Below are 13,657 nucleotides of genomic sequence, written 5' to 3'. Positions count from 1 at the left end.
CGCAGTTTTCCCAGACTGGGTAACAAATCAGGGTGAAGTGGCATTGAAGAGTGGAAAAAAATTAAGCCTTGTAGCCTTAGCTGTAATCAAATTATGGTTTTGCTTATCTGAAGATTCTATGCACTGAATAATTCTTTTAAAAATTGTAGCAACCTATTGGAAGCATTTCAGGTCATACTGAAAGTACTTTTGTGCTTGGTTATACCTAACCAATACTAAGGCACCATTAAGGTGTATGAGACCAGTTGTAGAGTGATTTTTGTGGCTGGAAAAGCCCAAATCTTCCAAATATACAGACAGTACATTGTGCAATGGCAGATTGACGTAGAATATTAAATGTAAAGTTTGGCAATACTGTGTTTACACTACAATCAGTTAATAATAGGGGAGTATTAACTATTGCTACAATAGTACATATCCCAAACTGTCAAAAAACCTCAAAACATTGGTGATAATGCTTGTGCAATAAACGTACTGTGTACTGTATAGTAGGAAGGAGTAGGTGTGGCCCACGAAAAACATCACCCAAAAACCAGCCTCAACTTTCTCTTATGACGGTGAGGCAGTATTGGTTAGGTAAAACTAAATCCAAACAAGCTTTCAGATTGACCCAAAACACTTTCAACAAGTTGCTATGGAATTTAAAAATAAATATTAAATGGATTTTCCACTGGCTAACTGACTGACTGACTGAGTAACTGACCGATGCCTTCAGACAACTGTAACTCAATAACGACTGAGGCTATGGGCTTGATTTTTTCACTGTTTGACATCACTTCAGCTTGAGAGGTGCCTTTTGGCATACCACAGTACATGTATGCACAACGTATTCTTCATGGATTTACCAATGTCGGACAATTTCTGTTACAAAGGGAAGCCATCACATGCTACTGCCAAATCTACACTTTTCACTGCCATCAAAGATGAATGGGGCACAAGGGAGGACAGTATTTTTTCGTTGATTGCAGAGGGCTTTTCAAACCATTCTTGATTCGTAATGCTGTGCAACAGGTTGAACATAGCTGACAATGTAACGTAATAGATGCTTCACTTTTCAGATGATAATTGGTAGCAGGGGTGTACAACGCCTTTTCTTTTGATGTGGTAAGCATGGGTTCACCAGTCACAATAATTCTATTTTTTTACAAAAAAAAAGTTAACAAACAAGTACACAAAAATTAGGAATTTTCAACTAAAGTAGGGACCATAGTACATCGATAAAAAGTACTGAAAAAAGCTTTAGTACACAATACTAAATCGTAGGAATATAACACTTCTTATTGTTTTACTATGATTTAATATTGTGCACTACTCCAGCTTGTTTCAGTACTTTTTTATCAATGTTCTATGGTCCCTGAAAATTCCTCCTTTTGTGTACATACTAACAAGAGCAAATAACTAAGAGTAAATAAACATACCCACTGGTGTTCGTTGTAGCTCTCTAGTTGGCAGGAAGCCGTCTATTATGATAAATACAAATATAATAATCAGTGCATATGTAATTGTAATTGTACTTGCATAGGTCAAACAATACTTGTAAAATTACTAAATTACCACGTCCCAGACCTACACAGAAGTCTTACGTGGTTATACAGGCCATCTGCAAAAACCATCTACCAAAAGCAAACCAGACAAGTTTGGTATGTAAATTGTTAACCCACAGCTACAGCCTTGCTTCTTTGGCGGAAACACTTCAAATTTTGTGCAGAAAAACCTTTCACAATATTAAATACCTACAATGTGTGCGCTACTGTTTTATCTTTGATCCTTCTTTATCGTGGCCATCTCTCATGGGTACAGCTTCCATCAAAACACGCACACCACAGTGCCCCAACATATTGGAATAAACGTGTAGTATAATGTAGCAAGCATGTGATTTAATGTTGGGATACACCTCGAGATATGCTGCTGCCTGTTCAACATTGCCACTACACACGTAAGGATTAGAGTGTTTGCTTTGGCTTGAAGGTGGTTTCTTTTCTGAGTTTAAAAACAGGTTGTATATGGTGCCTCTCTACAGACTCTATGGGTAGCTTTCCCAGAGCACTTTTCAGGCGTACAACTGAAAAACACCGTAGTATTGTGTATCTCGTCATCTAGAAAGTGGGCGAGATCCATACTTATGCGAACTAAAAGTAAGAACAGCCCCGAGGCTTTGTTGAGAGAATTAGTGGAAAATAATACTGTAGACACACTATAAAACAGTTGAAAAGATACTTCTGTGGGTAATGTGTTGTTTAAAGCGGTTTGTTAAAAATCCGCATCCTTAGGAATGTTTAGCTGTGTATTTCGAGAATTGCAGAGGGGGGGGGGGGGAGGGGAGGGAGGGGGGAATTACTAAATACGGTTATTCAATAAAAATTTACAAAAAGTACACAAACAAGTACAAGAAAAAAATAGGAATTTTCCATATGAGTAGGGACTGCAGCAATAAAAAGCACTGAAACAAGCCGCTGAGACAAAACACAACTGAATGATTACATTTTAATCCCTACTTTAATCCCAAATTTTTTCTTGCACTTGTATAATTGCACATCTTCAACCTAATGTTTTCATTAGAAATTGAAGTCTATACTAAGCTAAGTGTCTAACAAGTTTATCCATTAATGCAAACAAAATAGACATATGTGACTGAATTTGTGAAAAGGGGTCTTCCACACACACATCCAATATGCCAACTTTGACAACTCAAACCTTCAGACTGAAAGCTGCTATTAACTTAAAATATGATCAGTGGTAAGCTCCAACATTGCTTTGTGAATGGGATACATTTCAGGTTTATATGTTTATTAAACACTAAGTTATGACTTTTGAAGCTCATAGAAATGTATGTGTGTGGAAGACTCCTTTTCACAAATCTGGTCATGTATATTAGAAAATATGAACCGCTGAGCAAAAACTGCCGTTTTTGCAAAATTCTATTTTGCTATTAAAAAGCATTGAAATAAACTACGTATGCTACATAAAATTTTACTCATGTTTCAATAGCTTCGTTATATGCACTGAAACAAAGCTCAAATGAATAAAACCTACATGCCACCAGAATCCCCTGTTTGTTGGGAGTAAGAAAATCTTTATTTTTAATTCTTGCTCATACACAGTGCACAGTGTGTGAGTTATGGGTGCTTGTTTATAATGTGGTAGTAAAAAGTTTACCATCATTATTTACTTGTTGAAACAGCCTTCTTCTTTGTCTCCACGTAAATGTACAGGAAAAACACTATACCTTGATCGATGTGCCAGTTCATGGGGAACATACCAAGCCAAACCACATTTTTGTAGCTTGTTTCAGTCTTGAGTTAATTATGATCAATTAAATAAGTTCCTGCAATTTATTTGCCATACTGTGTTGTACAAATTGAGCCTATTCCTATTCCAACTGTCTAGCACTATAACTCGCAAAACTATTCATCACTAAAAGCTGAAACTTTGGTTGTCCACTCTTTTGTTACTATAACTAACAGAGAAGCAATAAAAGAAAACGGCTGGTTTTGCTCAGCAGGTAACAATTATGAAACTGAAAAATTCATAAACCAACAAGGATCATGTGTCATCAAAAGTACCAAAGTACATACGCTGGCAAAGTTAAATATTGGGTTTATTTGATATAACCACAATACTTGTTGATCTTTCCAGCCATCTCTTTTTGATTTGTATATTTATTCAGCAATCCCTATTCCTAAACTTTGGACATGTCTATAACCCAAAGTGTAATAATAGCACACTTTGACACTTTCCCATTCAAAGTACAACATAGTAAAGTAACACATTATAAATAAACATCCACATATAAGGAAGGACACACACATGCATACACAAACACATGTACATGTACACACAACAAATACAGGACAGAGAAAACATTTAAACATACCATGGATCCCACTGCCTGATGACGACGTCATCGATCCTATGATGGTGAAATTATATCCTTACAGTACATTATAGGTAAAGCTTATCAACTTACCACTGGTGGCACTACGTGTCACGGTGGGGGCTACATAGTAAAACAGTACATACGTATATTACCAAAAATGACAATTAATATTATAAGAAATTTGAACACAACTTAACTTTGAGCACAACTTTAAAAGCCATATTCTGTCTGTATTAACATGTAGAGATTAATCCCACTTAGTTGCTTCTGATTGAAATGTGGTTCAAAAAATTACATATAAAGAAGTTTGCTATATGGCACGGACACTATTTTGCTTAATCACAAAACACTGTAATTTTCACAAACTAACCTGCAGAACTAATTCACAGTGCTTTTGTTTCATTGTAATACTATGTAGTGAAGGCTGCAAGCTATTTCAATGGCTTTCAAGACATTGAAATAGCTCAGAACATTCCCTTCCAAATATCTGCCATACAATTTGCCATAGAAAAAGTGAGTTCTTTTCAATTAACCTTAACATGACACGCTTAAATTTCCTCTGAATTCCTTTTGCTCATCTGTTCACTGCTCTTTCTAAATCTGGTTTAGAATCTGAGGTATCTATCATGTGTCGCAGGTTATTAAGCCCTTTATTGCATGCTCCCAAAACGCCCAACACAAAATTTATGGGGAAATTTGCTACACCGGGTCAGTTTAGACCATTTTTACGTGCCAAATTTCTGTGAAACGGACTTCTTTGGCATTATTGTACTTGCAGTGAGTTGCTCTACACGTATTAAGCTAGGAAAGTTACTAACAGACTTGAGGTAGGTGGTACACGATAATAAATTTAATTCTTAACGGTTCTTCAATCGAAATGCATTGGGCATGCCTGTTCCAGCTGGCATTTTTGCCATCAACAAAAGTGTAGCAAATGTCCGCAAACTTCTTGATATGCTTGTACCACAATACAATTAACTATCACACACACACACATTAGATTTAACTCACCAGTGGGATCAGGTGCACGGCTACTGCCGTCTGCACCAGTTCCTGTGGGCGATGGGGATCTGGACATTCCTATAAACAATATAATCACATTATAATATGTACGTAGTACTGTAGTAACCTCTATATAGTCATGATGGTTCACAAAAGACTGACGAGTTGATGTGGGGTACCCTAAGGCCACTCCAAATAAATTCTCTGTTTCCCGTCCTGGAGTCAAGCATATTTGCATGTGGGCGGGTGGTCCATTTCCATTATTTCATTATAAGTTTGGCAGCATTTAAAGCCATTATTTACCTGGCACAACCATGAAAGCTACACAAGAGCATGCTTAAGCTTGTTCCTTCCTTTTCAAGTTGCAAAAATAGTACAAACGTGAAGTTTGTGTCAACTCGATAGCACTGCTGACACGTGAGCTGACACTGTTTCAAGATGGCTTTTCTGAGCCTGTCAGTATGCAAGAATAACCGGAAAATAATGGAAGAATACGGAATAATGGGCTGACAGTAACCAGATGCGGGCGGTGGACGGGAAACAGAGAATTTATTTGGAGTCGCCTAAAGTATTCTTAATGTCTAAGGATTGTTGTTGATAACCAACACGTTCCAATTGTCACAACAAACAACAGTGACCTTTCACGTTTTCATAAACAACATGCATACATCAGCTAATTTTTCACTGATAGCTACAGTGCAGTCCGCTTAAGCTAATACAACATTCTTCTGAGCTTATAGTAGCCGAATGACACTGGCTGTGAGCTGCTATAAATGGCACTGAAGACACCTTGAATCATGAGGCAGACGGCATTGACTACTATTTTATCTAGCCGTGAACTGAACATGCATGCACCTTCTAGCATGGTTCTACGCCGACCTTAACGATTCTGACATGAAGTGCGGCTAGTCCAGCGTTTGAGCCATGTCATATCGACAGTAGACTGACTACAAGACATAGAAGCCGGGTTTTGTTAAGCCATTCTGACCTTAAGGACTCCACATGCCGCGTACATACAACAGTAAAGATAGATACTCACCCACTGGCCACAGACTAGTCTAATACTTGGAAACGTCGCACTCAGCCGGATGAATTCACTCAACGTCAAACCTGGCGCGGTCCTTTCCAATACGCGTACGGTTGCTACCAATTACACTCAAAGTGGAATCAGCGACCTTACCGTGTTCTGGTGGCGGGTCGAGTCAAGGTGGCCAATTTATAGGGCTCAGATCAGCACGTGAGGTGCAAGATTACGCAATAAGGCTGCGCATGCGCAATTATATACGATGATCACGAAAACAGGGTTTAATGTAGCACCATGTAGTTGATTGTTATGTCATAGTGAGCATGCATGCTTTAATATGTGAATTAATGGTCAGGGTTCAATGCCTGATTCACTCATGACTTTTATTCTCATGCACGTTCGCTTTTGGTACTATAGCTAGAGTGGTGAGGGCAGTGGCTTCCATACAGTGACACTTACACACGAGTGAGACCGGCATGCATACTAGAATGTGCTTAAAAATATAATTATATTTACCCTTTCACCATAATTATAATAGCTAGCTATCTACATGCTTTCAACACTTAGCTAGGTACTCGTGGACACAGAGTTATGCTAGATTTACTCTATGCTATTAAATAAATTGTGTAGCTATGTAGATTCATTAGTTGCCAATTTATCTCACCTCTTCTTTACAGACTAAATTAATTAACTGTGTTTGTACTGTTTCTATGAGTTCTAGCTACACAAATAAAAAATCATGCAGACTATAGCTAGCAGTGCTATTTAGGATTGGCAAAACAAAAATCTTGCCAATTAATTTTATATATATTCGCTCAAAAATGGACACTATTGTACTTATTCACAGAAACAAGTCATACCATACTGATCTTCTCACTCCAGAAAACTAGGAAAATACAAATAAAGTTCAATTCATTTAAATGAATCCATCTAGCTAGGTAATTACCTCAGTTTATCAAACATCAAGTGGAAGAGATTAACCAGTCAATTCCAAACATCACCTGGCAGCATGGTTCATCCGATGACAATCCAGCGGACCTCCTCACTAAAGGACTCACTTTTGAGCAGTTTCATACCTCTTCATTGTGGTGGCATTGACAAACTGGTTACTTGATGAAAGGAAGTGGCAAGAAAAAAGACCTATACATAAAGCATTGTTATCAAGTCTAGTCAGTAAATAGTTACAACATACAAATTGGCTAAATACCTGTGGGTAGTGATAGACGAACATTTAACTTGGAAGAAACATGCCAACAATAATAGCAAAACTGTCAAAGGTGAAGCAAAAGCCTTTCTACAATGAAATTTTTCCACGTAGTGTTACATTAGTGCCACCTCTTATAACTTGCACATTTGCTGCAAAATGCTTGAACTAAATAATATATAGTTGCAATGCTGGCACTCTTAGCAGTTGAGACCAATCTTAGCAGTTGCAATGCTAACACTTGCAACTGTGAGAGCCTTTCTTATAAACTGACACCACAAAACCATTTTCCAGTCTGTTGGAAGCTTCCCCTGACAAAGAGATGCACTAAATATTGAAGTTAAAGTTAATTTATGGTTGTGCCAGGTAAATAGTAGTTTGAAAGCTACCAATAAAGGAAATGCTGGAACAACTGCATGCATATCTGAGTCCACCTAACTACACCAACTGTTACGTATATACTGAACTAGCCTATGTAATTACAAGAACCATCCTACAGATGGAGATGTTCCTCATGTAGGTATAGCTGGGAACAACCTCAGTACACAGGTTTCACTGTATAACAGAAACAGCCTGAACACAAAACCATCGCAGAAATGTCAAATTAATCTACACTAGAGATGCAGCGATATGACCCATATCATATCATTTTAAAACAATATCACTGTATCGATACAAAGTCAAACTGTATCGATATAATCTATCGCATATTGTGGCTTAACATGTTTGACAATCAAATTATTGTACATTGTGGTTAAACTGCGTAATATGTAGTGCTTCTAAAAGAAAAATTACCTCACTTGTTTCTCTTTAAAAAAAACAAAAAACAATAACATAGACCATTAGACTCCGCTTTGTATCGCGCAATATACTGCTGTATCGTGATACACCAGAGGCAATACATCGATACATCTACACACTGTATTGTTGCATCTCTAATCTACACACAGATCTACAGCATTCAATTATAATATTTCACCTGTCTAGGCTAAAAGTAAAAAAAAAAATTGTTTAAAAGCTTTTTCTCATTCCATATCTCCAATTTTGACTACCACCCTAACTTTATACCAGAAAATGTGTATAGCTATAGACAGAAATGAAATAACAGATGTTGTTGTTTTCACACAATGTAAGTAAAAATATTCACAAGCAATAGCACAATGAAAGTCATCCGTACGGAGGCTTGTTCTTGAAAATCTTTTTCACAAGTTTGGAGAGAAGATGAATGCATCTACAGTACACATACTCTTGACATACTAGTTAAAACTAAAAAACACTTACATACCTCTATTAGAACAGTTGTCAGCTGGTACCTGATCACTTTCGTGTACAGTCTTCTAAAAGGTAAACAAACATGCTAACACCAGCATTACAGAATTCACATAAACAATGGCTTGAATGAACATACTAACTCTGTAAACTGTCTATGCACAGTACAAGCATACCTGTCGTGTACCATAACACCCAAAAAGGGATACAACATTGGAATTTCCTGCTGTCTGTCTCATAATCCCTGGCAGACTACTACTAGAATATTCCTTGTATTGATCATGGCTCTCATAATCACTGACAGTTTTAGGGTTTCTAACCATAGTCCTGTCATTAGTCTGCAAGGAATAACTTGTATTGTTTATGTCAACATCTACAGCTTTCAATGGAGTCTTGGCTCTTGATGCACGTCTAGATACCATGTTTCCTCTAATAACATTTTGATGATGATCAAATGACCAGCATCATTATGCCATCTGTTTTGGCTGCTTGTTGGTTTAGTATGGCCCGTTCTGTTGTCTGCATCACCAAGTACTGGGGACATTCCCGTTGTACTTGTAAATGTATACTGAAGAAGTGGTGATTGTTGATGGTGATTAGGTGAAGAGTACACTTCAGCTTTGCTAAGAGAATCACGGACTAAATCATCAACATCTATACCAGTAGTAACAGCTACTCCTGGTTCTGCATTACTACATTCTGTGAAACAGTTATCAGCAGTTTTATAGAAATGAGCAACACTATGGAAGTTCTAATGGAAAAGGCAAATACAATAAAAATGCATTCTAACAAAATGAACTCACTGACTTTCAAAACTTTGGCTGGTACCCATGGGATGGTAGCAGTTAATTGAGAGAGTGACATCATCAGTATTGTTGTAAGGAACACACAGCTAGCATTACTTGAGCACTGTTACAAAAAGACATGCATAGCATGAACACAATTACTGGAGAGATTACACAGACCATTGTGGTACCTGAAGGAGTTGACACTAGAGAAGTTTAGTAGAAATGCTTCATGCTAGAGTAAGACAAATTCTATGTTATTGTTCTCAAAAGAATAATCTGAATGAAGTTATCTAAAAATATACCACTTTAGCATGGGCGTTCAAAGGCGCCACTCGGTGTTTAACTCGCATATTGCCAGGGAAATATCATAGGAAAGTGGTTTGCCAATGACTTTGATGCCCAGCCAGTTCAAAGAAACGATACGCTTTGACTCGTTATATTGAGCGACATAGAGCTTTGCATTGTGGGATTCGTTTTTGTAGTAGTTGCTAAGCTTAGTACTAGTGTTGTTCTGGTATACTTTTACTAATACTTACTTAGGGAAAGTATAGCCTTTTTTCTGTTAGTAATTGCTTACTAATACTATACCACATGTTGGATGATTTACTAAAGAGATACTCAATACTTTAGTAAAGGGATGGTTAGATACTAAATACTTACTCTTTACTTATAATTGCTTCATCAAGACTTAGTAAGTATTTAGTGATTTGCTGACTCATTGACAAGTTTTCATTTATCAGTAATCAGCATGTTTTTTAAACTTATGAAAAAGTCTTTTCAAAGCCATTAGGCCCTTTATATCCTCTGGTATTACTTAACCCAATAGTCACTTTGCCCATGTTATTTGATCTATCAGCATTTAAGGACTAAGGAGAGCACAAAAATTGCTTAGTTCACTTTGCTAACTGGAACTGTTGGAGTTTATTGTAGGTGGAAGCTGTTAGTGAAATGGCAAAGCAGAGGTTACCTAGTAGCCTAGTTGTGACAAAGCTCTGGATATAAGTTTGTGTCAAGTTTTGGTGGATAAGGAGGAAGGGAAAGAACCTTGCAATCACAGGATTAAAGGAAAGTACCCTACAAATCTAAAGTCACATCTAAAATCCCATCACAAAAATGAGTTCTCAAAACTTGCTGAGCAAGAGGACAAAGAAAATCTCCAGAAACAACAAAATCAAGCACCTTCCTAGGAAATCCTAGTATGTCTTGCATGCAGCATTTCTACACTGACAGCAAGTTGAGTCCATAATTCCAAAAGTCTCCACAACCAAAAGGCAGAATAGTCCTCCATGGTAGCTACAACGTTCTAGTGACATTTATCTTTCAGAGCCTTGACTGAGCAGCAGCAAACTGCAGCAGTAACAGCAAGCAGCAAGTAGCTTTTATAATAAAATACAAGGAATTATATGATAGAAATAGCTATACTACACATCTACATATATTGAGAGCTACACTTACGATCTCTATAATTCTGCATGGTAGAACCAGGCAAAAATCTATGGATGAGTTGCCAATCTAATGCATATGTATTTACATAAGAAGTAAAGCCACACTGTCCTGTATAATATTGATATGCTGGAAGTTCAAACCAATTCTATAATAGCTAAGTATAGTTACTGAACTTTCTGTTTAACTACATCAGCAATCCATGCAAAGAATAGGAGGCATTATCTTGCACGAAGATTGTGGGAGAGGAATTGTTAAACTCCATAATAGTTATCTGTGAACCTGTTTTGAAGTCTGCATAGTGGGCTGCATAAACATTGAATACAAACTTTCCCTCCACCATGCAGGGAGTATAAGGAACAGGAAAATTACAATATACGTAGATGAGATGATTATAACGTTTATCAACTGTCTAAATGTATTGTTCCTGCTGCATTCATCAGGAGGTAGGTTGTTGTTTTTCCATTACTTCAATAACTTTATTGCTGATGAGTCAATTTTTGATAGGGTCTCATATAGCGAGTGGTAAGGATGCATGGCCTTTAGTTGTGGTATGGATGGAGGGATTAATTCGTTGATGGATATCTGAAATAGTTAGTTGACAATTTTATAAAAGGTTACAAGTTCCATGTTATCTCTTCCTTGTGATAAAGATGGGAGATTAACTAACTTAACATTGCATGCAGTAACCCTTGCATTGTTTGTAATAAAACGGTCAGCTTAATGTTACACCATATCAAGCTGATGTACATGGCCAGCTTCCATTATAAAATAGCTCAGCACAGTACACTGGTACATAGCTTTAAAAACTGAAGTGCAGACTTTCTTGTGGGAATTACATGCAAAAGGAAAAGAGCAGCCTGCAGGGGTATGAGAGCTAGTTGGGTACAAAAGTGTTTAACATTAGTATGGCAGTCAAGATTTTAGTTTAGTGTTAATAGTATGGTAATTGAAATGATCTTAAAATGAAATTATTTCTAAATAAAAATTTATATATATATTATACACTTGTACATGTAGCTAGCTAGCAATGGGAAAAATATATGTTTCACACAAAGGGAAAAATAGTTTCACATCTACAATTTAGTTTCACATCTATCAGTTTCACACAAAGGGAAAAATATATGTGTCACATCTACAATTTTTCATTTACGAAATGAAACTGATAGCCAACATACATAGCAACAATGGCTAATAAATGGGAAACAACTGCAGCAACTCCACCTGTTCTCTACAATCAAGCACTTATAAAAACACTGTAAGGAATAATAAATCACTTACAGAATTTCCAACACTTTGGTACTTTTTAACATTTAGAACAGTGTACGTTGGTTGTGAAGTGGGTGAATTTGAAGCTACAACAGATGCCATCCACAGCATCTGGTTATGAGTATCAACTGGATATTTCTTAGAGAAACATTCAGCACTATTTCTTTCACAAGTTGTAGACAAGGCAACCTCTAACCAAGGTTCATATTTGATTCAATTAACAATCTATACATATAAAGATCTTGTTACCGTAGGGTAAGAAATTTTTGTGGGATACAAATTTTCATGGATTTTGCAGGTGTCTTATCTGCGAAAATTAAACATTAGCTCCTGTACTAGTTGTATGGAGATTGATGTTTAAACCACGAAAATTTATTCCATGAAAATTACATATTTTAGCAATCCACGAAAATTTAATACCATGAAAATTTCTTGCCCTATACGGTATGCATTTTACTGTGACAAACAATACCTGTTGTGTTTCACTGAATACACTAACCACCACCATTTTATATACGAACATCAATCAGGAACTTGCTAGCAAAACATTCAGGACTGTTTCTATCACAAGATGTAGACAATCTTCCAGAGTATTCTACCTACCTGTCCTTGGGATTCAAGGTGATGGCTACGCTGATCATTTTTCTAATGGCTAGTTTGGTCTTAGTCACCATCAATACTACAAGAAGGTTACACAGGCCTCATAACATCTTTGTGGCTAATTTGATGATAACTGATATGATATTAGCAGTGCTGTTTTGTGTGATGTCTGCTATTATGACTATTGGCTATGCTATTGGGGTAGGAGATTTTATCAGTTGTAATGTGTACTATTTTCTCTTTCATCCGATAGTTGTGCTTCATTTTACAATGTTGATGATATCAGTTGACAAAGTAATTGCTATCAGATTTCCTTTCAAACACAAAAGAATTATGACAACCTCTGTCACTCTAAGCATATGTGTCATTTTATGGCCTTTATCAATGGCACTTACAGTTCATCTGCTTTTTAACAGTGATGATTATGTTGAAGTGTCTGAGTATGGTACCTGCACTTATGGCAATGCTTTCGTTGAAACTATAACAACTTATGCAACACCAGTCTTTATGGAAACAATTATAACAATGTCCCTCAATGTCTACTTAGCCATTAAAACTTATCAAGTTAACAAACAAATCCAAAAGGAAACCAGATTATCAGGTTCTACCAGTCAAGTTGAAGCTTTAAAATGAAAGCAGCACAAACTCAAGCACCACATTAAACCTACTGAGACATTACTGGTTATTTTATTTGGGAATTATTCTATTGGTGTGCTCTTCCTGACATTGTATATTCCAGGAGAAGTACTGATAAACTCCACAGCTTATCACAACATTATGGACTACATCATTGTTCCCAATGTCACTTATACGACATTTCTTCTTGACCCATTTGTGTATGGCTTGTATTTCAAACAAGTCCGTGGACCAATGATCAGGGTATCAAAGAGGCTATTGTGCATGTACTGTAGCTAGAGCTTTATGAAATAAAGCCTTTGCAACATACATATAAGCAGATAAAGTATAACAATTAAACACAAAGTTATATATCAGGCATGTAAAAGTTGTATATATTTTTATGTAATGTAAATGTGTTGTATTAATCTTAAATTAATTACCAGTATTATACTGTACATTATCCTTTTGCACAATGTACCACATGTTGATCCACTTGAATATGGGTTTTAATTATACTATAGCTATGTTTGAGTCGTAGGCCCTTACTTGTCTGAATTCCATCA

The 13,657-nt window shown here is 36.6% G+C and overlaps 2 protein-coding genes across 3 annotated transcripts in view; both read right to left on the bottom strand.

Annotated features, from left to right (window-relative positions):
• The window catches only part of LOC136236810 (uncharacterized), a 14,005-nt gene extending 8,888 nt beyond the window's left edge, over nucleotides 1-5,117 (bottom strand). The window contains exons 1-2 of the mRNA XM_066027072.1: nucleotides 5,042-5,117; nucleotides 4,889-4,957 (exon numbers count right to left, since the gene is read on the bottom strand). Coding sequence (XP_065883144.1) covers nucleotides 4,889-4,957; nucleotides 5,042-5,117 — 145 coding nt within the window. The remainder of the gene's footprint in view (nucleotides 1-4,888; nucleotides 4,958-5,041) is intronic.
• A 3,075-nt stretch (nucleotides 5,118-8,192) lies between these two features.
• On the bottom strand, nucleotides 8,193-9,398 carry LOC136249143 (uncharacterized). 2 transcript variants are annotated; one of them, XR_010698089.1, is made up of 5 exons: nucleotides 9,353-9,398; nucleotides 9,184-9,285; nucleotides 8,553-9,127; nucleotides 8,393-8,444; nucleotides 8,193-8,338 (listed from the first exon to the last, which is right to left on the bottom strand). XR_010698089.1 is itself a non-coding variant. In XM_066041090.1 (4 exons), the coding sequence occupies exons 2-4, from the start codon at nucleotides 8,796-8,798 to the stop codon at nucleotides 8,310-8,312; spliced, it is 327 nt and encodes a 108-aa protein (XP_065897162.1). In that variant the 5' UTR covers nucleotides 8,799-9,127; nucleotides 9,184-9,337; the 3' UTR covers nucleotides 8,193-8,309. The 2 variants fall into 2 exon arrangements, 1 of the variants encoding a protein (XP_065897162.1); XM_066041090.1 differs by lacking the exon at nucleotides 9,353-9,398 and having other exon boundaries at nucleotides 9,184-9,337.
• Nucleotides 9,399-13,657: the final 4,259 nt, after the last annotated feature.

This window comes from Dysidea avara, chromosome 1 (genome assembly GCF_963678975.1).
Source record: "Dysidea avara chromosome 1, odDysAvar1.4, whole genome shotgun sequence".
NCBI classification, from domain to species: Eukaryota; Metazoa; Porifera; class Demospongiae; order Dictyoceratida; family Dysideidae; genus Dysidea; species Dysidea avara.
Note: the sequence above shows the minus strand (reverse complement) of the source record. Positions and strands in the feature narration are given on the sequence as shown.